The 26,498-nt window shown below is 32.7% G+C and overlaps 2 protein-coding genes across 2 annotated transcripts; both read right to left on the reverse strand.

Annotated features, from left to right (window-relative positions):
* Nucleotides 1–5,800: 5,800 nt before the first annotated feature.
* Nucleotides 5,801–6,883, reverse strand: NF-YC10 (nuclear factor Y transcription factor family protein). The gene is made up of 2 exons (XM_014765715.3): nucleotides 6,852–6,883; nucleotides 5,801–6,591 (listed from the first exon to the last, which is right to left on the reverse strand). The coding sequence occupies exons 1-2, from the start codon at nucleotides 6,862–6,864 to the stop codon at nucleotides 5,801–5,803; spliced, it is 804 nt and encodes a 267-aa protein (XP_014621201.1). The 5' UTR covers nucleotides 6,865–6,883.
* Nucleotides 6,884–22,095: 15,212 nt separating this feature from the next.
* Nucleotides 22,096–22,998, reverse strand: NF-YC11 (nuclear factor Y transcription factor family protein). Its single transcript, XM_003541580.5, has one exon. The coding sequence runs from the start codon at nucleotides 22,696–22,698 to the stop codon at nucleotides 22,096–22,098; it is 603 nt and encodes a 200-aa protein (XP_003541628.2). The 5' UTR covers nucleotides 22,699–22,998.
* Between the last annotated feature and the right edge of the window lie 3,500 nt (nucleotides 22,999–26,498).

Raw genomic sequence — 26,498 nt, forward strand, 5'->3', positions numbered from 1 at the left:
CTCTTGTTATAGCTAGACTGCAAAATATTCTTTGACAATTAGCAAGATAAGCAACAAGATTCATGAAAAAATGCACATCATATATGCCACAAGTAAAACTATTTGTGGATCTCACATAGAAGTGCTAAAGATATATACAAATTGACATTGGTCCAAAATAACTTAGACGTATCAAGTTTAAGATGTGAAAAAGAATCATAAAATGCATACATCATATATCTTGCAAGAAAAATAAAATTGGAATAATAAGATTTCATATGCATCATGTTTGCATGTTCAGACATGATTAGACGACGCCACAAATCTGTTGCATGAGCCTTTTATAAACTCAAGTAAATCAAATCAAAGGTGTCAAACGTTGAATTATATGGGAGGAATTCTTTTCATTACCCACAATAAGAATCTCAGTCAAAACAAAGAATCTGAGATTAAAAGTTAAAGCTTTTTCCATCCCTAGCAATAATTAAAAAAAATCAAATAATTATAATACTAATGTGGGACTTTCATGCAGCACTCTCAACTCCTGGATCAACAACAACAAGCATCAAATTAAAAGCCCATGTTTTTGGCCTTTCAGCAAAACAATTCACAAACCTTTTAAATTTGTAATTCCAAAAAATAACACTCATCAATAAAACGAACTGTATAAACATTATAATTAAACAAAAATCAAATATAATATATGAAATTATATCTATTTTAGATAGCAAATAGAAAACACTACTGAAAGGGGAAGAGAGAAGATGATGTACCTCAACTTTGTTTTGAACAGATTGAAATTTCAGTTTTGAACCAAAGACGAAAAAATTAAAGAGAAGAAAATTGAGATTTCATGAAAGTCAAAGAAAGAAGTGAGTTTCTTTTAATGCTACAATAACTTTTTTGAATGACAAATTAATGTATCCTCGCACTAGCATTTATTACCAGATAACAAAAGTAAATAAGTTGTGTTTAATTTAACTTATTTTTTTTAAAAAAAGTAAACTATTACTTTTTGTTATAAAAAAAATCTATACATTCTGGAATGAGCAATTAAGCATCAACTCCTATATGCAAAAGTTGTAATCCATAGTATGAGCTCTCGTTCAAACTTCTTGCCGCAAATGACTAAAGAAAATTGAATAAAGGAATATGAAACTATTTTTGACCCACCCACATACGATTCTCTCTAGTTTTTTTTTTTTTTTAGAAAGAGTTTGCTAAAACACTTTTTCAAAACACACAAGTTAGTATATGTTAACAAATATTTGTGAGATCTGCTAATATATAAAGCCAAGACAGTGCACAAAATAAATGTTTATTTCATAAAACTAAAATTAAAGCTTTTTCCAACAGCTTGAAAAAAAAATATATATACTACTATCATGTGCAACATCTGGAACAATAAGCACCAAATTTGTCACATGAAGGAGAAAAACTATATATAAAAAAAGGCCAACCACATACACTATACATAAACACCAAAATGATGTATATTAAATTACATTGAACTTCATAATCAGATCGCAAGAAGAAAACGCACACAGAGGAAGATGCAAGAAGATATACCTAAAGTTTAATTTGTTTTGAACAATTTGAGATTTCAGTTCCGAACCAGAGAGGAATTGAAGTGAAGAAGGTGCTGATGAAAGCAAAGAAAGAAGGCAAGTTTGTTTTAATGCTTCAGTAACATTTATTGAAAGACGAATTTATCCTCGCACTAGCATTTATTATTATTATTATTATTATTATTATTATTATTATTATTATTATTATGAGCATTTATTACATTATTATTATTATGTTTATTTTTATTATTATTATTATTATTATTATTATTATTATTATTATTATTATTATTATTATTATTATTATTATCAGTTACAAAATACATTTATGACAGGACAAAAGATGAACAGTTGGATGACGTACTATCCGGTGGAGAATAAGGAGGATGCTTCTAATTTACAGCAAACTCGATCTCTTAAATGAATTCAACGTTGCAGTAAAACATTGCCAAAAACCAGTTGGCTCTTTTGAAAGTCATAGTAATTTCTTTGAAATTATTGGATTAATCAAATTCCCATCCATGTCCCAATTTTAAATTTGAATTCAATTGCACTTGTATCATCATCCTGGCTAGTTTTCACTATTTTTTTTTCTGCATCCAATGAATGCACAATTAAAATATTTGTCTTTATTCTATAACTTGTTAGAGAGAGAAAACTATTTCCCCTCATAGTAAGGGCACTAATGACATTTTACTTTATATTTTAATTTATTAAATTAAAAACAAATTATAGCAAACCGTTCTCTCTTAAATTCATTATTAAGGCATTTCTTGAAGGAATAATTGTTTAGAAGTTTATTGTTTTGATATGTAGGATCCAAGTACAATCTACAATAATTCACTCAGCTTGTTTAATGATGTTTTATCAGAATTCAAATAGATCATAATAAGAAGATTAAACTTTGGATTTTTTTAGTATTTCCACAATTAAAGTAATTAATTAGTTATGTCAAAGTGGTAAAAAATTAAAACAATGCATAAGCATTTAATGACATTTTATCATAAGGCAAATTAATATTTAATGATGTCTTATCATAATTCAAATGGATCATGACAATACTGAAGCACAAAAAAGATCATAACAAGAAGAGATTTTGAGTTTTTTATTTTTATTTTATAAAGATCAGAATAAAAGTTTGGGTGACAAAAAAGGCATGATTAATTATAATAGTTTTCACTTTTATGTCTTATTTATATATTTTTACTGAACTTTTATGTTTTATTTCTAAATTTATGTTTAAGGTAATTCAATAATCTATTTACTTTTGATTAGCTTAACCTTTTGTATGCACTAGGCATTTTTTTGTATGAAAAGATGACTATTCTTAGTTTACATCTCAATAATTTATTTCAAATTTACTATTTTTATTTATTTAAATGCTTTTTTAAAATTTTAAGTATTAGAAAATGTTTTTTTAATTGCAAATCAGTTAGATTAAATAATTAATTTTTAATTTACTAATTTTAAATATTCAAAAGTTGTTATGAATATTTTATTGTAATTTTAAACCTATACAAGTGTTATGCATATTTTCTGAAATTAAGTAAAATTGGGGTTAAAAAATTGATTTTGAATTTAGTGGTTTCAATTATTTAAAAAATTATAAATGCTTTCATGAAATTCAATCTTTTAAAAAATTGAGATTATAAAATGAAATTCAAAATTACTAATTTTAATTATTTAAAAACTATTGAGAAAAATAATTTAAAACTTTAAAAAATTAATTTTTTGTTTTTCAAATTCTTTACTCAAACTGGGATTGTTGAAATAAAATATTTAATTTTTAACTATTTAAGCATTGTTATAAATTCTCTATTAAAATTTGAAGTTTTTAAAAGTTTTTTTTAGTGTTTTTTTTATAGACCACAAGCTACGAGTTTATCCATATACTTGTTGATTATATTTATTTTCGTCTAGACTACAAGTATCTTGTCCGAGCTAAATAGGATTATAGGAGTAAATTAAGTTTTTCTTTCAAGTATGTAAAATATTCAAGACTTGAACTCGAGATTTCTAGTTAAAATGGAAAAATCTTACACCACCAATTGATATCTGCATGTTTGGTGGTTAATTGCCTGTTTGTTATATATGAATATTTAACATTTAATTATTTAAAAGTTGTCATAATTTATTTTTATAATTTTAAAATTTTATAAAATGTTATAAATGTATAAATTTATATATTAGGAAATGTATATATTTTGGAAAAGTAAAAAAATAAATATGTGCTTAAAACCATGTCCAATACAAAACATAAAACTTCTTGGCTATACCAATTAATGCTCACTTTTGTCTGTTGTTATATTTTGTTTTGCAAATTTTTATTTATGTGATAAAAAAATTCATACTAATTTTTTAAAGAAAAATAATACTTCATAGTAACATTCCATAAAACTTGCTTCCATTTTCGGAAAAAAAATATTTTTAATACATGTCGGTTTTTCTTATTTTGAAAAAATAATTATTTGTTTTACATTTTTTATGAAAAAGTTGAGAAAAAAGATAATTACATTTAAATAAATAAAACAAAATAGTGTTTGGAATTCAAATTCCAGGGTTTTACTGTATTTCAAAATTTGTCTAATTATTTTACTTTTTTATGTTTTAAAATATCATCTTGTTTAATAGGTGAGAATATATTAATGGGATGATCGATCAAGCATATTACACAGAGAATATTTAATAACGACTTTTTTGTACATGTATATTTTGGAATCAAATTAATGATTATATGCTTAAAAGATTTGTGTCACTGTGTATCTTCCATTCAAAATAACACACTTTTTGTAATATGACCTTAGTTGTGCATATAGTATCTTTATGTCAAAATGGATAAGTGCATAATGATGTTGTGAGCTTACATGCAGTATGCACAACACCTATAACAGAAACAAGCACCAAACAAAAGCCCTAGGTTAAGCCAATGCTTTTGGTCTCATGTCAACGAACCACTCCGCAGAACCTTTTGATTGAGTTGGTTAGTTGAAGAAAACTCACAAAAAAGCTAACTATATAAACTTTCTTAAACACAAACATAATGTATCAATTGACAACTTTTCCCATGAACCACCTTTGTAGGTAATTTACACGATATCAAACCTTTGTAGTTCCTGCATGAAGAGGGAGGAGTTTAGTCCTAGAAAAAGAAACCAGTGGAGTTCTCCTACGTCTTCCAACAAAACCAAAATCCTCCCACATAACTTTTAACATTTTTCATTTCATCTGAGGAATTTGTCTCTTTGAACCCAAAATTGCCTCTTCATTTCTACTTCTGGGTGGGGCTCAATTTTGAGTCTTTTCTTCAACCATTATTACTGTAACTTGGTGAATGAGGTCCTTTGCACCAACAACTCGTTTTTCCATTAGTGGGAGGCTCTTGAGCTTCTCAAGAAATCTGGTTTTGATAACTTTTTATCTGGGGTTTTGATTACCGGTAGTGCAGGCTTCGCTGGCTATGGATCGAGTGAGATTCGCCATATATGGTGTTGATGGTACACCGTAATAACATAGGCACCAGATTAATCTAACAGCTAAAAGACATGGTGCGCCATATACCACCTACAAATGTGGTACATGGGTAGAACCACCTACAAATGTGGTTCATGGGTAGAAGCTGTCAAATCAAATTAGATCAAATTTGATAAACAAAAAGCAAGAAGAAAACGGTGCACAATATAGAAGGCATACCTAGACTTTGTTTTGAACATATTGAGAATTAAGTTGAAAATCAAATATAGAAAAATTGAAGTAAAAAGGGTGATAAAATATCGTCTTATTTAAGTAAAAATGAAGTAAAATATGTTTCTCAAAATATCGCCTTATTTAATAGGTGATAAACATAATTCTTAATATGATTAAGCATTAAAAATAAGCATATTCATAGTGACTTTGTTCTATACATATAGATTAAGAAAAATTCACCATTATAGGCTTAAAATATTTGAGTATCAATATTAATCTCGTATCTATCTCAAAATGAATACTATGGGGCTTACATATTGCATGCACAACACCTGAAATAGAAACATATTGCAGAGCCTTTTAGCTAAAAGCATCCTTGAAGTTATGCCGCATATTGCCACAAAAAACCGTCTCAAACTTTGATATTCAATTCAAATCAGAGCTACAACATTAACTAACATACCATTAGAAATTAAAGGAACACAAAATAAAGGTCTCACTTAAAGCTAAACAAATTGATCTTATGTATCCTTAATTACCATTGTTTTCGCTAATGAGATATTATTTGTTCAACAATCCGAACTAGGAGAAGGGTTTTGGGGATTGGGGGTGGGGGTGGGGGTGGGCTCCATTGGAGTTAGAAAATGATGGATTTGCAGCCCAGGATGATTTTGATCAAGAATAGGCATTCCCACAGCTATTCTTGGAGAACCATATGGATTGCCCGGAACAAGCGCCTGAGGAGGGGGATTATGATAGCAAGCATCATTCAATGGAGTTGGAACAGTGCTTGTTGGTAGGCCTACAAACCCTTGTTGATCCAATATATTTTCAAGCGGCCTGGGGACAGTATCAATAAGAAAATCAAACACATCTGCCCTTGAGATTGAAGATGCAATGTCATGCTTCTTAATTATCTTCCTTTGGTCCTCCTCAACATTAGCCCAAGCCCTCAAAGTGAGCTCCATAATGAACATTTCACAAGCCTTGGCAAACACCACCGGAGCCTCAGCTGATACCAGCTTTACATCCTCATCAGACTTCATAATCTTCTTAATCCTAGCCAAAGGCAAGCTGTGAGTCCTTAAATCAGTGGCCTCCTGGATTTCCTGGCACTGTTTTGCCCAGAAGTTGTTGAGTTGTTGTTGCAAGCGTTCTTGTCGTAGCTCGTACATGGCTTCCAATTGGGGATCATTTGGGTGCTGTCTTGGGTAGGATGATGAAAGAGAAGAATCAGATGTCTGAGTTGGAAGAACGGTAGGTGTCGTCACGGGGTTAGATTGATATTGGTTTTCGCCATATGCTTCTTGTGCTGGTTGAACATGCTGGTTTTGATCCATTTTAGCGTTGTTGTTATAGACTGCAAAATATTCTTTGACCATCATATATTCCCTAAGAATAACCATGAGCAGTGATAAAAAAAAATATGCTGCTAGAAAGTCATTTGTGGATCTCAAATAGAACTTCAAAAAATTAAACCTTTTTCCAATTGAATTATATGGCAGGAATTCATTCATTACCCACAATAAGAATCATTGACAAAACTGAGAATCTGAGATTAAAAATTAAACCTTTTTCCAATTGCCAGCAATAATAAAAAAAACAAGTATATAATACTACCGTGGACTTGCATGCAACACTCACAACACCTGGATCAGCAACAAGCATCAGATTAAAAGCCCATGCTTTTGGCCTTTCAACAAAACAATCCACAAACAGTTTAAATTTGTAATTCCAATAAAAAAACAAAAAAAAACTCATCAATAAAACGAACTATAATATGTAAGTACAAATCAAATACTATGCATGAAATTATATTGAATTCAGATAGCAAGGAGAAAACACCACTGAAAGGGGAGGATAGAAGAAGATATGCCTCAACTTTGTTTAGAACAAATTGAGATTTCATGAAAGTCAAAGAAAGAAGAAAGAAGAAAGAAGAAAGAAGTGAGTTTCTTTTAATGCTACAATACAATAACTAAAAAAAGACATTGAACTTCATAATCAGATCGCAAGAATAAAACACACACAAAGGAAGAGACAAGAAGATCTACCTAAAGTTTAATTTGTTTTGAACAGATTGAGATTTCAGTTCTGAACCAAAGAGGGGAAAATTGAGGTGAAGAAGAAGGTGGTAATGAAATTGAGGTTTGTTTTAATACTTCAATAACATTTTTGAATGATGAATTTATCCTTGCACTAGCATTTATTATCTTATTAGTTTTATTATTATTATTATTATGAGCATTTATTACATTATTATTATTATTATTATGAGCATTTATTACATTATTATTATTATTATGAGCATTTATTACATTATTATTATTATTATTATTATTATTATTATTATTATTATTATTATTATTATTATTATTATTATTATCCGTTACAAAAATACTTTTATGACAAGACAAAAGATGTACAGTTGCATGCCGTATTATCCGGTGGTGAACAAGGAGCCAGCATGCTTCCAATTTACACCAAACCCAGCAAAACATTTCCAAAAACCAGTTGGCATTTTGAAAGTCATAGTAATTTCTTTGAAATTATTGGACTAATCAAATTCCCATTTAAGCATCCATGTCTTTAATTTTGAATTTGATTTCAATATATTGCAATTGTATCATCATCCAGTTTAGTTTTCACTGTTTTTTTTTTCATTTCTTCATCCAATGAACAATGTTGAACTCTCTCTCTCGATTGATTATCATTGTATTGGATATAAAATTTAAAATAAGGTTTACAATTGGTATAAATTATTTTATTAATTTTCCTTCTCAATTGACTATCAATGTGCTTTTCCTTCTCACTTTACAATTTAAAATATTTAAAAGACAAATACCAAGAAATTTAATAAGGTTTACAACTGGTATAACTTATTTTATTAATTTTTATAAAACATTTAATTTAGTCATTTATATTTTTATATATAATTTTCTTATAATTTTACAGTATTATATTAATTATTACTCATTTTGTTTTTTATTTTATATGTTATTGCTTATTAAATTATTGTATTTTATTAAAATATAAACCGAAATATTATGATATATTTGATTAGATTTTTTTGTTTACTTTAAATGTTAAGAACCTATATTATGCTATAAAATGATGTTTTTATTTTAGTTTTTAATATTATTTGATTATTATTAACTTATTAAATCGATTCAATCATAATTTAATCACAATTAAACTCTTAAACATTGAATCAATATCTTGATCAATACAATGTTCACTTTTTGGGGTATAACAATGTTCACTTTTGTATTTTTATTTTCTATTCCAAATTTTTATTTATGATAAAAAAATACATAAAAATTTTTTTGAAAAGGAAAATAATACTTCATAATATATTACATTCCATAAAACTTGATTCCATTTTATAAAAAAATAATTATAAATTTTAACAGATCGTAGTTTTACTTCCTCTTGAAAAAAGTAATTATTTGTTTTAATTTTTTTACGAAAAAAGTTCACAAAAAGATAATTACTTTTAAATAAGGTTTAGATAAGTTGTGGGTCCTCATACGTTTGTCAGATTTTCAGTTAGGTTCCTAAACTCTTTTTTTTCTTAATTGTTTCCTTGAACCTTTAAGTTTTTTTAATTGTATTATCCTGTCTGATGGTCATTTAAAAAAAATTGACCGTAAACACCTAATTGAAAGTGGAACTCAATAGTATGGAATGATACTTTTAAAATGTGTTATAATCATAACTAAATCAATTGTGAGAAATTTTTACAATATTTTAACCTTTGTAGACTAATTCAATCCAAGTATTTTTTTCAAAAGATCTTTTACAATTATATGTGTGGCTCTATAAAATGTTGAAAATCTAAACAAATCTCACAATTCAATTAGTTGTACTTATAATAGACTTCAAAAGCACTAGTACACCCATCATTTACCTCTAGTTACGTGTCCATGGTTTAATTTTTCATAACGGTCATTAGACGGGATGACCTAATAAAAACCAGAAAAATATTTCTGCCATAGACAACCATGAAATTACAAAAAGGTTCCAGAAATGCTAAGCAAATCGATGGTTAGTGATTTTAAATTGAGAACTTTAAAAATATTATGACCATCCAGAACCCAGAAATCTTTTGTTAAAAACCTTACAAACTGGAATTTTGCTAACAATATATCAGAAAAATATTAGAGTAATATCTGGCAAATAAATACAAAGCAGTTTGGAAGAACACATATCTAATTATTATATTTATAAATCAATGAATTTGGTCGTGAAGAGTTAACATTACCCAGTTCTAATCTATGACAGTGATCTTAGATGGCCTAAAGTACTAACATGATAATAGTTATATGGAAAACTCAATCATCTACTTACTATAAGATGATTTTATAATTTGTTATTCTGAAATGATGGCATTCAAGTATCCAGGAAAACCAATAATACCTTTTTGGTAGTAGCCAACTCTTCACCACCATACTGATCAATCCCTCCACGTCAACTCTGATATCCCTCCACCCCAACGCTACATCTCCAATATCCTTATCTTTCTCTCACCATTTGAACCCTATATTGTGATTATCTAATCCCTTTTCTTTCTCCCTGTGATTTCTTTAGAACCCAACACTCTCCATCTAGCTCGATTTCTTTCAGCCTAGTAACCCCAACAAGCTGACATAGCTATTCAAAACTAAACACCTCTATTTTCAATTCAAGGTTTATCTCTCTTTTAGTGTGTGGAGTAGAGGAATTCCACACAATTCATCTAACCGTAACTAAAAGAATCCGGCAAAACCTGGCGAGCATAAGAGCAAACAAGGCTGATCATACGGTCAGGGAGGATGGTGAATCCATTGAATTATCAAGCTCCTCTTCCAAGGGTTGCTTCTTCAATGGCGAAAATGTGGAGAAGATCCTACAGAATTAGGGTGAGTGATGTGATTGATCTTTCAACCATTATGACGAATGGACCTTGCAAAAAGGTTTAAATAACACCTGGAAATTAAAGGGGACAGCTTGTGGAAAAATCCGGTTACAAGTCTCAAATTAATGTTTTTTTATTTAAAGCTAGGAACAAAACAACATTGCTCAAGACTCATAAATCCCAACTAGATTGGCATCATAAACCCAACTAGATTGGCACCAGGAAACTTGAGATCCTATGCCATTTAATCCCAAATTTAGTAATAATAGAAATAGTCCTCAAGGAACATATAAACTCCAAGCACAGCCGCTTTAGAAGCTAACAGATTCTGTAAAATGGTAATTAAACCCACCCTATTCCTATAAAAGTCATCTTTAAGAAAGCTATAGGAAATTCATCCCACCACGGAAGACCCTGGACAGATAAACCTAAATTTGCCAATTTATCAACAAAAGTGTTGCCCTCTCGATCCGAAGATATGAGAAACTCTGAAAATCCTTGTTCAAAGCCTCAAGACGTACAGTTGCACCACTTATTTTTCAAATGCCAAGGCACCAGGCTAGCTAGTATACTCTGAAATGTTGTAACAGTAAGCAATGAATCTGATTCCAGCCAAAGTGGAAACTAATTCTTACTTTCAGCAACTTTAATCATCAACATGACAGCATGCAGTTCAGCATTGAAGCTCAAGTCTACTTCCAGAGAAATAGAAAGTCCAACATCTCTTCCTATCGTAGCATTTCCTGGACTTGGTGACCAAAGAATCTAGTGTTTCCAACATTGGAGCCTGCATCAAGGTTCGTGTTCAGCATCCCATGACGAGCTTCATTCCAAGTAGAAATTTTGCATCTTTGTAGCCCTAACAGTTATTTTAACTGCCACAAATTGCAACTTTATTTTGTAGTGCATATCTCTATTTGGCTCCAGCATTTCAAACGCTAATCCTTCTGCAAAATGTTTTGCTTTATTTTGCTATAAAATAAAATAAAAATTTCAATTAGTGTCTTTATTTACAAATTTATTGAATGCTATCTATTTTATAGATGTTGTTATGGGTTTTTCTACTTTATATATTTATTTTTCTTTTGTTGCTTCTTGCATTGTAACCTCTAACCATTATTTGATTAGAAGTTATAATGCAGTAAACATTTTATATTCAAGACAACCCACCTCAGCATTTTATGTCTATAGGTAAAAGCATTCGTAATTATAGGTCATTATTCTTTTAGTACGACATGGATGTTGCGCCATGTTGCTTACCTCTTGCCTTGTACATCAGCACAAGGCCTCTGATCATGCATGATTGTGAAGTCCTTTCCCCGAACCCCCTTGACTAGGTGTTTGATTAATGTCCACTACACCATGTATATTAGTGGTCAGAGCCCGGGTGTGTGTTTTTATTGGAAGAAATAAACTCAGCCTTATAACCAACCCTAACTCTCCCTTGATAGGGAGAAGCATTAGATTCGTTTTGGATTTTCATGTCATTATGGGATATATATATATATATCCTAATTTGGAAACTTTTTCATTTGCTGCTAAATTTTTATTTTTATGTATTTTTGCTATTCACTCCCCATGCACAGCCATTGGTGAGATTCCAACTGATTGATCCATATTGGATACGATTTGCCCTACCACTAATTGCATCCCTTGGCCTTGGTTCTCCCCTATTTGGATTATACCACCCTCGTCAACCGTTTTGGCAACATTTGAGTGGTGGCAATCACACGAGTTACATGACCATAGAAACCACCCGTCGCACAAAGAATGTGTAGCCCCCCATTCTCCACATTATACCAATTAACATTGAGTGTATATGGTAGATGCAGCTAAAAGAGATACAGCTAAAGGAGATAAAGCGCGTAAAGGAAATATAAGTGATTGAACTTTTCTCCTTTATTCATTCATGCACTCATATATTTATACATGAAGTTATCATTACCTAAAAGGATGATATCCCATTCTGTTATAACAATAAGATGTTGTCCCCCTAACCCTCGACAACGCTAACGGAACCACTCATAATCATTCATGTATGCAGGCCTCGTGTGAGTGCGTGAAGTCCTACGTGTGGGCCTGGTATCGACATTGGTACGTGGTACCTGCAGAGCTGATTCCATGGGTGAGTTGCTATCAATACCCCCTGTCAGAAAATAGACCTTGTCCTCAACGTCGTAAATATCCTTGAGCTGCATCCAGGACTCCCATGTGGTATCTTCGGGTGCCAAGCCGGTCCACTGTACTAGGACTTGTGGAGTAGGGGGTGTCGTGGAATCATCCATTTTCCAATCCAGAAATCACAAAAGGTGGACAAGTGGGTGGTTATCGGTGCTAAAGGATGGCAGTGCTTGTAACTCAGGTGGTGTTAAGCCATGATGAGCCTTGAGGAGGGAGACGTGAAAAACTTGGTGGATTTTGGAAGTTGGTGGCAACTGTAGGCAGTACGCAACTTGGCCAACCCATGCCTGTATCTGATATGGTCCTTAAAACTGTTTGGACAGCTTGGAATAGGAGGGTTGCATCGAGGTCTGGCGGTAAGGCCGGAGTCGGACGTAGACCCAATCACCTATATTGAAGGTAAGGTCCCGACGGTGTGATTCAGCCATGCGTTTCATCGAATCTTGGTATTTTTGGAGCCTGCGTGTGAGGGTATGATGTATGGCTGCCCGCGAAGTTAATATAGCATTCACAGCTTCAACAGTGGATGTTCCGGCAGAGTATAAAGGAAGACCCGGAGGCTATTTACCATACATAACCTCAAACGGTGAAAAGCCGGTACCACTATGGACGGAAGTGTTGTAAGACCACTTGGCGAGAGACAAGTATTTGAACCAATGTTGTGGATGATCATGGATGAAGGCTCGCAAGTATTGTTCGAGTACACGGTTGATAACCTCCGTTTGACCGTCTGTTTGCGGATGGTAGGCGGTGCTGAATCAAAGTTTGGTGCCACTCATACAGAAGAGCTCACGCCAAAATGCACTGATGAATATGGGGTCCCTCTCCGAAACGAGACTACACAGAAAGTCATGGTGCTTGCAGACAGTATCCATGAATAATACGGCAACCTTGTGGGCGATGTAATGGGTTGGTAAAGGCCCAAGGTGGGTTCCCTTGGAGTAACGGTTGACAACCACCATGATGGTGGTGTATCCCTGAGAAGCCGGAAGACCAGTAATAAAATCCATGGACAGGTCATCCCACAAGGATGAAGGGATTAGCAATGGTTGTAGAAGATCGGTGGGCTTACGAGTTTCCGACTTTATCTGTTGACATGTTGCACACTGAGCAATATATTGGTGGATATCCTAGCGCATCTTGGGCCAACAAAAATGTTGCTGTATACGATGGAGTGTTTTCGCAACACCCATATGGCTGCCTAACGGTGTATGATGAAATTCCTCCAAAAGCACCTTCATAAGATCATGGCCAATGATAACTGCTAAATAATTGTATTTTGATAGTAGAAAATTAGTCAAATATTGGCTTGAAATTAATTATTTAGCAGTTATTTGTGATTAAAAGTTAGAAAATTAATTAAATTGAATTTTTGGGTGCAGATATAAAAATTGGAGGTGTAACAAGCAAAAAGGGCAGAAAAATTGAAGAAAAGAAGAAAATTTGAAGAAGGCCCAACCCAATACGCGCGCTCAGCGCGCATCACGAGCTAAGCGGGCCAGGAAGTACATGCGCTAAGCGCGGGGTGTCGCGCTAAGCGCGCCTACGAAGGCCCAAAGCCCACTTCAGCAACTATAAATAGAGAGTCAATCCAAGGGACATAGGACTACCACCACAGAACCCCCTCTCCTAGGGGTTTCATTTACTCTCTTTCTTTCACCCCCTTCTCATTGTAAAGCCCTCATGACCATGAGTGGCTAACCCCCTTGCTAGGGCCTGACAGGCCTAAAAAGCCAATGATGTATGGAGCATTTCAAGAGTTATCAATAAAAAGAGGAATTCCCTCCAGGTTCTTTATTTATTTACCGTTCTTTCTTTTTACATCTTGTATCTCTGAACTTGTTTTCTGTTAGGGTTTAGTCCACTCGGGAGAGGGTAAAGCCTAATTAGGGGTAAGGAATGAATACTTGAATCTGTTTTAAGGGTTAGGCCACTCGGGAGAGGGTAACGCTTAAGAGAACACTAAAAGGAGGAAATTATCGGGTTATCTTTTAGAGGGTTTTTCCTTCCAGTTTCTTTTATCTGCTTTTCTTTCTTGCTTATTCTGCATCTCGGACTTTGTTTTCTGTTAGTCTTTAGGCCACTCGGGAGAGGGTAAAGCCTAATTAGGAATAAGGAATGAATGCGTGAATCGGTTTTAAGGGTTAGGCCACTCGGGAGAGGGTAACGCTTAATAGAACACTAAAAGAAAGAAATTATTGGGTTAGCATGACTTAATGTCCCAATGCCCATGCTTTAGCAAACATCTAGAATGTAATCCTAATGCATCTTAGTTATTGAGTCTTCGCAAAGGGCATTTGGAAGATAGGTAATTAAGGTAGGCTTGTCATCGTGAGGCATCAGGGGCAAGTAGATGGATAGATGTGGGGCAGAATTAGTTCACTGGTATTGATAACAGACAAATCCTGAATCCATATATCTAGGCTGATTAGACTGGTTAGGTTTTAGCAATTTTATTATATAGATTTTATTTCTCCTTTATTTGAATTTCGTAGAAGTAGTTATCTTTATCATATCGCAATTTAAATATTTTATCTTCTGTTTTGATCCTTCAATCTTTTATCTTTTCTTTTATCTTCTAATTTTATCTTTAAGTATCTTATCTTTTCTTTTCTCTTTTAAGTTTATCTATAAATATCTTATCTTTTCTTTACTTTATCTTCTATCTTTCTTTATCTTTTATTTTAAATTCTTATCTCTTGCTTTTAAATTGGGTTTGCATTAATCTAAGTACAAACAAAGTCCCTGTGGATTCGACACTCGGACTTCCGAGAACTTTACTACTTGTAACGATTTGGTACACTTGCCAACGAGTTAACAGCCAAAAGAAAGCCATAGTTTATCTCGGAAAAGAAGCATATTCTGCTTGACTGTGAAACCCGGATGAGCAACAGGGTAGCGTTGGACCTGGTGGAGTAATTCCTGGTACGCAGTGTCTTGCAAAAATTATTGTTGGAGCTGTTCCATGAAGAGATTATGTGGGACTGATAAAAGCATTAGGGATGGTGGTGCCGGAACCCTAGACAAGACGTCTGCAACCATATTGGTCAAGCCAGGTTTGTATTGGATGGTATAATCATACCCAAGAAGCTTGGCAAGGTAACGTTGCTGCTCGGGAGTTTGAATGACCTGTGACATCAACTCCTTCAAGCTCCGGTGGTCTATCATGATGACGAAGGTGTGCCCTAACAGGAAATGATGCCATTTATGTACGGCGGTGGTGATAGCATGCAGTTCACGGACGTACATGGAAGCTCTCTACAACCGGGGACACAACTACCTACTAAAATACGCGATGGGGCACGACTTCTGAAGTAGGACAGCACCGATAGCTGTGCTGGAAGCGTCCGTCTCTAGAGTAAATGGCACGGTGAAGTCTGGGGCGAGGATGGGCGCCTGAGTCATTAGGGTTTTCAAGTGTTGGAACACGGCCTGAGCTTCAGGATTCCACATGAACTTATCCTTACATAGTAATGTCGTTAATGGAGCTGCGGTGGCGGCATAATTTCGAATGAATTTGCGATAAAAACCAGTGAGGACCATAAAACTTCGGAGGTCCAAAGGAGATGTAGGGGTGGGCCATGCGGTCATCACCTGGATTTTCTCTGGGTCCGGCGTGACACCCTGCGGAGACACGATGTGGCCTAGGTAATTCAACTATTATTCGGTGAAGGTACATTTCAAACGACGAAGGTAGAATGACCCTGCAACAATGTAGTGAAAACTACCTCCAAATGTGATGTGAACCTGACTAGGAACGGATCACTTGATACAGGCTACGAAGATTTGGATGACGCCACTTCCAGTGAAGGAAGATAAGTCAGCGTAGACGCCACTTCCAGTGAAGGAAGATAAGTCAGGGTAGACGCCACTTCCGGTTAAGGAAGATAAGTCTGGGTAGACGCCACAAGGATTACCTTGATAAGTCTGATAATTGGTTCAACAAGGAACCCGGAGAGAAACTCTCACCAAATTTTATCAAAATGCCAAAAGTTTTTTCTTATTCAAAACAAAAACCAATACTTATAGTGTAGCTGAACAAAAAGATAAAAATAGACATGGGCCTTCTAAACAGTTTGGGCCAAAATTAGAATAAAAATAAATTATAACTAAAAACTTATTTAACTTGAGCCTTCAAATTAGTTTGGGCCTTCAGCAACAATTAATAATCTTAATAGTGTCTCTGCCTCTGGGCCTTCATCCTTCTCCACTCGGGGGCTTTGTCCTTCTCCACTTGGGCCTTCGTCCTTCTCCACTTGGGCCTTTAGCCTGTATTAGGCCAGTTTCATGATTCTCATCATTCCCTCCTTCTTGGAAAACATTTGTCCTCAAATGTCCAGGATCATCACCGGGTTCAAGTACCACTTCCTTCCTTTTCTTGTTGGCTTGCTTGGCATAGTTTTCATTCTTCTTTGCAATTTGCACCTTCACTTGGTCATACAATCTTTTCACATACTCAACTTTGGCATGTGCATCCTTTCGTTGAGTCTCTTGGGGATTGCTTTTGTAAGTTGGCCTGTTAGGCAATGAAGCTCCGGGGAGGAGATCAACTTGATGTTCTATGCCTCTTGAAGGTGGTAGTCCATGAGGAATCTCCTTAGGAAAGACATTTTTAAATTCCTGCAATAATGGTTGAACACTAGGAGAAATAGAAATAGTAAACTCATTAGAATTATCAGTAGAAATTTTACTGTCTTTGCAATACTGTAGATTGAGTGGTTCATGAGCAGGTAACACTTTCCTCACTTCACTCGCCTCTGCAAAATAATTAAATTTTCTCTCATGTATATCACTCTCTCTCTTATGTGTATCACTCTTTTCCTCGGGTGTATCACTCTTCTTTTTCATATTCCTTTGTGGTGCCTCACTATTTTCTTTCTCTTGTTCTCTCTTTTCTCCCATTCTGATTTGGTCATCACACACTTCTCTAGGGGATAGAGGTTTAAGAGTAAATGAGGAAGATTTGGCTATTCATCTGTAGGGCTCTTCTTTGTTACGGTTCAACAAACGTTGCATTTGTGTAGTCCACGCGGCCAGAAATAAGCATTGAGATTCGTCCAGTTGATGATATACACCACCATTGTCACCAGCTCTTGCCATGATTAAGGAACAAAGAATTTTGCAGTAAATTAAAAAAAAATTCAGGACCTCACCACACTCTACTCACGTGTTTCTCTCTTTAATGGTAGTTCACTCGTGTTTGATGCTCTCAATATAAGCTTTTGTGTGATGTTTTCACTCTTGCCTTTTACCACTCACTCCCTCTTAAGTTCCTGGATGGACTGAATTAGACACACAAGGTAATATAAAATAAAAGGAAAGACAATATAATTATCAGAGTAACAGATTTGATTTGGGATAACAACTTGGACTTGATTTGGATAGCAGATTGGATTTGATATGGATAACAGATTAGATTTGATTTGATTTGGATAACAAATCTGATTTGGATAAAAAAAATTTGATTTGATTTGGATAATAGATCAGATTTGGATAACAAATTAGATTTAATTTGGATAACAGATATGATAACAAATAAGATAACAGATAGGATAACAGATAAGATAACAGATATGACAAGTAAACTTCAAATGCTCATAACTTTTGCTACGGTTATCCGTTTGAGGCCCACTATATATCAAAACGCTCAGAATTCAGAGGAGAATCTAGATAAGGGGATTTGGTACACGATTTTCTGCCAAAAAAAAGCCTCTAACTGCCTCAATTTCGTGTTCAAAGATCAAACACCCACTTTTTTTTTTCAAAATTTTTGCAACTTTTTTTTTTGACACAAAGTGTGAAAGACACAAGAAACAAGAACAAGAACGAAACAAGATGTAAACAAGAACGCAAATAACAGAACACAAGACGCAAACAAGAACGAAACAAGATGTAAACAAAAACGCAAATAACAGAACACAAGACGCAAACAAGAACGAAACAAGACATAAACAAAAACGCAAATAACAGAACAAGAACAAAACACGAACCTGGACAAATTACAAAGAAAATAATAGGATAGGATAGAACCTGTATCAAGAGCCGAAGCTCTGATACCAGATGATGTGAACCTGACTAGGAACGGATCACTTGATACAGGCTACGAAGATTTGGATGACGCCACTTCCAGTGAAGGAAGATAAGTCAGCGTAGACGCCACTTCCAGTGAAGGAAGATAAGTCAGGGTAGACGCCACTTCCGGTTAAGGAAGATAAGTCTGGGTAGACGCCACAAGGATTACCTTGATAAGTCTGATAATTGGTTCAACAAGGAACCCGGAGAGAAACTCTCACCAAATTTTATCAAAATGCCAAAAGTTTTTTCTTATTCAAAACAAAAACCAATACTTATAGTGTAGCTGAACAAAAAGATAAAAATAGACATGGGCCTTCTAAACAGTTTGGGCCAAAATTAGAATAAAAATAAATTATAACTAAAAACTTATTTAACTTGAGCCTTCAAATTAGTTTGGGCCTTCAGCAACAATTAATAGTCTTAATAGTGTCTCTGCCTCTGGGCCTTCATCCTTCTCCACTCGGGGGCTTTGTCCTTCTCCACTTGGACCTTTGTCCTTCTCCACTTGGGCCTTTAGCCTGTATTAGGCCAGTTTCATGATTCTCATCAAAATGCTGAAGGTGTGCCGGAAAAGAAGGACTGTAGACGAGGATGTCGTCAAAGAAGACCGTCGCGATGATAAAGGGTGCATTGGTCAAGCCGAAGGGCATCACCTTGAATTCGTAGTGACCATAATGGGTTCGGAACGCCATTTTCGGGATGTCATTGTCGTGCATCCGAATTTGGTGGAACCCTTGACGGAGATCCAACTTCGAAAACCAAGATGCGTTGCCGATCTCATCCAGTAACTCATCAATCGTTGTCATGGGGAAACGATCTTTGATAGTTATGGCGTTTAAGGCGCGATAGTCGACACAGCAACGCCAGCTTCCATCCTTCTTCTTCACCAATAACACCAGAGAAAAGAACGGGCTACGGCTAGGGCGGATCATATCCGCTTCCAACATGGCGGCAACCTGCCTCTCAAGTTCATTCTTCTGGGAGTCTAGGTACCTGTAGGGTCTAACATTGACTGAACTTTCTCCTTTATTCATTCATGCATTCATATATTTATACATGAAGTTATCATTAGCTAAAAGGATAATATCCTATTCTATTATAACAATAAGATGTTGTCCCCCTAACCCTCGACAACGCTAACGAAATCACTCGTAATCATTCAAGTATGCAGGCCTCGTGTGAGTGCGTGTGGGCCTGGTATCGACATTGGTACGTGGTACCTGCAGAGCTGGTTCCATGGGTGAGTTGCTATCAGTATATATTTTGAGAAACTATAAAGTAGGATACGAAGTGTATATAATTTGGGAAACTAGAAAATAATTTTGGGGGCACCAATAAATTGATGAATTGTGTGTCTTAAAACCACGTCCAATACAAAACATCACTTTCTTACCTAAATCATATTGTTAACTTTTGTCCTATGTTTCTTTATTTTGTTCTGCAATTTTTCTTTATGATAAATAAATAGTTAAAATATATTTTTAGTCCATTAAAATTTAAAAAGTTTGATTTTAGTCTTTCTAAAATTTTGTCTATTTATTGACCCTCTTAATTTTGAAATGGATAACTTTTTATCCTTCATGTATTATATCTAAATCACTTCTTCTCTATCTATAAAGCATTATCTAAATCACCTGGAGAACCAAATGTGATGCATTTCAAAATTAAAAGAACAAAAAATAAACAAACAATTTTATAATAAGTAATATTAAACTTTTCAAATTTTAGAGGGACCAAAAATATATTTTATCTTAAATAAATTCGTACGAATTTTTTTATAAAGAAAACAATCCTTTGTAATTACATTCCATAAAGCTTCATTTCTATTTTTGAAAAATAATAAATTTTAACACATGTTAGCTTTGCTTTATTTTGAAAAATGTAATTATTTGTTTTAAAAGTTTTAACTAAAAACAAATGATAAAAAAGATCATTATTTTCAAATAAATTAAACAAAATGGTATTTGAAATTCTAGTTCAAGGCTTTTAGAATTTTCTAAATTCTTCAAATTATTTTATTTGTTTGTGTTTCTCAGATTATCATCTTAGTTAATAAGATAGAAATATATATATATATATATATATATATATACATATATATATATATAGGATTCAAATTCTTATCATATGTTTAAGAGATTCGGCTGTCTTCCATTGAAAATAACACACATGTGTAGTATAAGAGTTTATATATGCATATTATAATCTCTTATTTATCTGGAAATATATAAATGCATAATGCTGTTGTGGGCTTAAATGCAGCATGCACAACACCTAGAACCGAAACTAGCACCAAATTAAAAGCCCTAAGTTAATTCAATGCTTTTGGCCAAGTCAACAATTAGAAGAACCTTTTAACTAAATTTGTCGTTGAAAAAACTCACAAAAAGATGACTATATATATACATCAATCATATAAACACAAATATGATGTATTGATTTGATAATCAAATAGCCAGAAGAAAACACGCAAGCTCACATAGAGGAGGAGAAATTTAAGAAGATATATGTGTATCTAGATTTTGTTTTAAACAGATTGACATTTCAATTTCAAATCAAATAGAGAAAGTTGAAGTGAAGTAGGTTATAATAAAAGTTTCTCAAAATTTCATCTTGCTTAAAAGGTGAGAAACATAATTCATAATATCATTAATTGTTAAACAAAATTAAGGATATTTCAAAACGAATTCTTTAGATACATATAAATTCGGAATCAAATTTAAGATTATATATGCTTAAAAGATTTGAGTGATTTCCATTCAAAATAGACAACTTTGTAATACGAGCTTATTTGTGCATAAATTAATAATCTCTTATTTATCTCAAAATGTAAATGTGCATAATGCTACTGTCGTGCTTGCATGCAACATGCTCAACAGCTGCAACAGAAACTACCTCTAAATTAAAAGCCTCCAATTAAATCAATGCTTTTGGTCTTGTTAACTAAACAATTCGCATAACCTTTTTTAAAAAATTCCTCATTGAAAAAAAAAAGTAAAAAAAAAAAAAACTAACTATGCATAGTATTCACAAGCACAGATATGAGGTGTAAAATTAGATCAAATTTGATAATCAAATAGCCCTAGAACAAAATACGCACACAGCGAGGAAGAGAAAAGAAGATATATCTTGACTTTGTTTTGAATAGATTGAGATTTAAGTTCCAAATTAAACATAGAAAAACTGAAAATAAGGTGGTAATGAAACATATTTAATAAGCGAGAAACATAACTCATAATATATATGATTAAGACATACAGATAAGAATATAATATATATATATATATAATCAGAACCAAATTCATGATTATAGGCTTAAAAATTGAATGTCTTCCGTTCAAAATAAGACACATTTGTAATATAGGAGCTTATTTATGCATATATTAATCACCTATTCATCTCAAATTATATAAGCTCGTGATGCTACTATATATGAAACGCGCTTACGCAGCATGCACAACACCTGGAATTGAAACAAGAGCAGAACCTTCTATTTAAAAGCAACCCTGGAGCTAATTATCCCTCAAGGCTCAAGTTGCCACGAAAAACAAATTCATAATTTATAAATATTCAATTCAAATGAGAACTACTAAATTCAGTACTTTAACATAACAGTAGGGAAACAAAAGCAAAGGTCTCATATAATCTAAAGCTCATGAAAATTTCGACCATACACAGTACCCTTCATTACCTGTGTCTTCTTCACTCATCCTAATTGGGAGCATGATGGTTTAGATTAGGAAAGGCCATGGTTGGAGCATCATATGGAAGGCCTGCAACATTCTGCTGAGGTGGCATGTTTAGATAAGCATTCTCTGTTGAAGCAATGCTTGTTCTTGGTAAGCCTGCATCCTTGGGCATAATATCATCGAGAAAATCAAAAGAAGCAGTCTGGGAGATGGCGGATACAAGGTCACGCTGGGAAAGTATCTTCCCTTTGCGAGCCTCAGTATTAGCCCAAGCCCTTATTGTGAGCTCCTTGATGAACATTTCACAGGCTTTGGCAAACACCACGGGAGTCTCAGCAGATATCATCTTTACATCCTTGTCGGTCTTAATGATCTTCTTAATCCTCGACAAGGGCAAGCTGTGAGTCTTGAAATTAGTGGTCATCTTAGCTTCCTCGCGCTGTGCTGCCCAGAAGTCGTTGAGTTGTTCCTCCAAGCTTTTCTTTTTGGGAGGATTTGTAGGTGCTATCATAGGGTTAGATTGCTCTTCTTGGTTCTTGCCATGTGCTGGATGACCAATATTCCCTCCTTCTGCTGCTTCACCTTGCTTGTTTTGATCCATTTTGTTGCTATGGACTTTCATCATTTACAGGATAAGCAAGAAAAAAAAAAGGGTTCATGAAAAATTAACATGATTTATATATCATAAGAAAAATCCATTTGTGAATCTCAAATAAAAAATGGTAAAGGCAAAAATTGACATTGGCAGTCGTCCAAGTCACAAATGAATCACGACTATTGGAGTCTCTTGTATAGTTCTATAAATTAAGACTCCCTCAAGTTTTCGATGTGAAAAAGAATCATAAAAAAAACATCATGTTGCTGAAAGAAAAATAAAATCAGTAAAACAATAAAATTCCACACATCATGTTTGTCAGTTCAGACATGCATGATTATATTACACCCATGGCATATGACCCTTTTAAACTCTAGTAAATCAATTTAAATGTGCCAAACATTGAATTATATTTGTCAGAAGAATTATTTTCACAACCCACTATAGCATCCAATCCTAGTCAAAAATGAGAATATGAGATTAAAAATTAAAGCCTTTTCCAACCGCTGGCAATAAAAAATAAATAAATCAAATCTATATATACCGCTACTGCATGTGGGCATGTAAGTAAATCAAATAAGTGTTACAAGATTCAGCAAACAACATTCATTAAATTATTTAAAAAAAAAATAGATTAGACGATATCAGGTAAATAATGATGTTTAGGACCAATGATGAATTAGTTTATGGACATGAACTTTTATTTTTCAAGTCTACTGTTTCGATTAAATATTATGAATCTTTATCATTGTCAAATTCTTATTTAAATGATACTCCATATTATGTATTAATTTAAACCATTTTCATTTGTAAGTGGACTAACTTTTTATAAAATGTTAAACAATTTTAATTAATAAAAGGAAAATATCAAATTAAGTTCAAAATTTAATCTTTTTAATTAATTAAAGTAAGAAATATTAATCTCACTCAGAGTGTGTGATTATTGTTAGCCTACAAAAATTTTACATCCGGAGGAAGTTAAACATGGATTCTCACGTTAAATAAATTGATCTTTTCACATGTGAACTTAATAGAAGCTTATCTTATATACCATTGTGTCAATTCTATGGATGTGGTATTTGGTATTTATATAAACTAAGTGATTTTTATAATTTAGTTATTAAGTAATTATAAAAGTTAAAAGATAAAACAATTGATTTAAAAAATAGCATTTAATGGCATTTTATCATAATTCAAATTAGCATATAATGACATTTTACCATACTCCTTCCATCCTAAATTAACTGATCTTTTAGGATTAAAAAAATTTTCATATTGACTGATGAATTTAGTTTCGATGAGATATTAAAAGAACTATTCCGATTTTTCCTCTAGTAATATAATCTTGACTTCAAAGACTTAATAATACATTAATTGAAATTATTAAGAAAAATAATAAGGATATTATAATAAAATTATTTTCTAATAAATAATCCCTCCGACCCTTTTTATAAGACCCTCTTTAGAAAATTGTTTGTCTCTTTTTGTAAAATCATTTTCTAATTTTCAAATTCATTAATTATTTATTTAAATGGTACCATTAATTAATTAATTAATTGACAATTTTTAACCAAAAATTAATAAATGCTAGAAATTAAGAAAAGCAACCCTTTCTCTCCCTTATTAAGATTGGAGAATTCACTCATCTACATTAATTATTTTCTTTCCAAACATTAATTAATTAGATGAACAAACATTAATTAATTAGATGAAAATAATTAAATGAAAAGAGAGAGATGATTAATTTCTTGAGAACAACCTTGCTCTCTATTGCAAATTCACCCAACAAATTAAAATTTTAGTCCGTCAAATTGGTGTTAGAGAGAATCTTTACTCTTTATTACAAATCCACCCAGTGAATTATGAAGAACCAATGTGCAAATTAGTCCATCCCTTTCTCCAAGTATCAACATTTTTTATATTTCAAAAACCCAATCCATCCTTCAAGCAACTCCAAACAATATACAAATAATACCAACACATAAACAACATCAAAACAAACTTCAAGTTGGAACTTTTCATTAACACTCATCAATCAAAAGAAAACACCATTTTCAACACAAAACCCCAATTTTCTCAAAATTCATTTCCATGCATACATTGGATTCCTTCTTGAGCAAATTTTATATCAATCCAAAGAAATGAAATAGAATAAAGTTAAAGCTTCCCTTACCTTAATGGGTTTCAAGCTTGGGTTTTCCTAAGGAAAAGAAAGGAAAGGGAGGATCTTTAAGTCAAGGGAGAAGCTTTCTTCTATCCCACCAACCTTTTAACACATATGCATGAAAGCATTCCATAAACAAAACCTCAATTAGCTTTTTGAACCAAGAACCCCTTCATTAGGTCAACTCATGGAAGAAAAAAATAAGAAGAAGAAGAGGAAGGAAGGAAGGAACTTACCACCCCAAAAGAGTCACTAAGAATCCAAGGGAGGAATAAGAGTGGCTAAAATGTAAGGAGACTCTTAAATCTTCCTTAGAGAAATGAAGGAGATTGGGAGGAAAAGATAGTGGCTTAGGAGGGAAAGAGTTTTCATATTTATATACTAGGGTTTGGGGTTTCCTATATATTCTTCAAACCATACTTATTCTCTCCAACTCTCCTTAAGGCCCAAAACAAAATATCAACACATAAAATAGTCCAAAACAAAAGAATCACCAAGAGTCCAAGGGAGGAATGGGAATAGCTAAAATGCAAGGAGGCTCTTAAATCTTCCTCAAAGAAATGAAGGTGATTAAGAGGAAAAGAGTGAGAGGCTTGGGGGAAAGTTTTCATATTTTTTGTGACTAGGATTTGGGGTTTCCTAAAGACTCTTCTAACCGTACTCATTATCCCCAACTCTCCTTAAGGCCCAAAACAAAAGACCAAACATAAAATATATAGCCCAAAACACACAAACAATGAAAATATATTTGTTTACATTATATTTTCCTAAACATAGAATTTAATTTAATTTCTCTTTCAACTTAATTTATATCACTTAATCACATATTTTGAAAATCGCTGTGTTATAAATTAGTTCAGAAAAGATAAGAAGTAAAAACAATGAATTACCATTTATTGATATTTTATTAGAATTCAAATTAACATTTAATGATGTTAATTTTATCATAATTCAAATAAATCATAATAAGAAGAGATTTTGATTTTTTTTGGGTATAGATAAGAATAAAAATTTGGTGACATAAAACACAAGATTATTATAATTTTTCAATGTTGAGTTTTAATTGGGAAGTTATGTTTTAGGTAATTCAATAATTTATTCACTTTTGATCAGCTTAACCTTTTGTATGCATTTGGGATGTATCTTGAATTTTGAATAGTATATGAATATTTTTCATTTAGGGTCGAATAAGCTGTTTCAAATTAATTTATTAATTTTAATTAATTAAATAATTAAAATGTTTTTTCAAAATTTTAACTATTATTAAATAATATAAATATTTTTTAAAAAGTTGAAACTAAATAATCTTAAATAATTGAAATTAAATTTACTAATTTTAAACCTAAAAAATTCTTATAACTATTTTACGTTTAAATATATTTTTTCATTCTTGATATTTAATATTTTTTTGTTTTTCGTCAATTTATATTACAAAAATGATGACATGACAAACAAAATGTCAATGTTATCATGTCACGTCATCACTTGATGATGTCATGAAGACATCCTCGTGCCACATCGGCATGAAGTATCACATCATTAATTTACAGAAACTAAAATTGAAATAATCAAAATTTATAGGAACTAAAATAAAAAATGATATATTTGTAGAGGGGAAATATTTTAGTCTCAAAATAAATGTTAAATTAAATATCTAAATATTAAA

Source organism: Glycine max, chromosome 13 (genome assembly GCF_000004515.6).
Source record: "Glycine max cultivar Williams 82 chromosome 13, Glycine_max_v4.0, whole genome shotgun sequence".
NCBI lineage: Eukaryota > Viridiplantae > Streptophyta > Magnoliopsida > Fabales > Fabaceae > Glycine > Glycine max.

Excerpts from the sequence above, each read along its gene's own strand:
- NF-YC11 (XM_003541580.5), bottom strand. The coding sequence starts at position 22,698 with ATGATGAAAGTCCATAGCAACAAAATGGATCAAAACAAGCAAGGTGAA.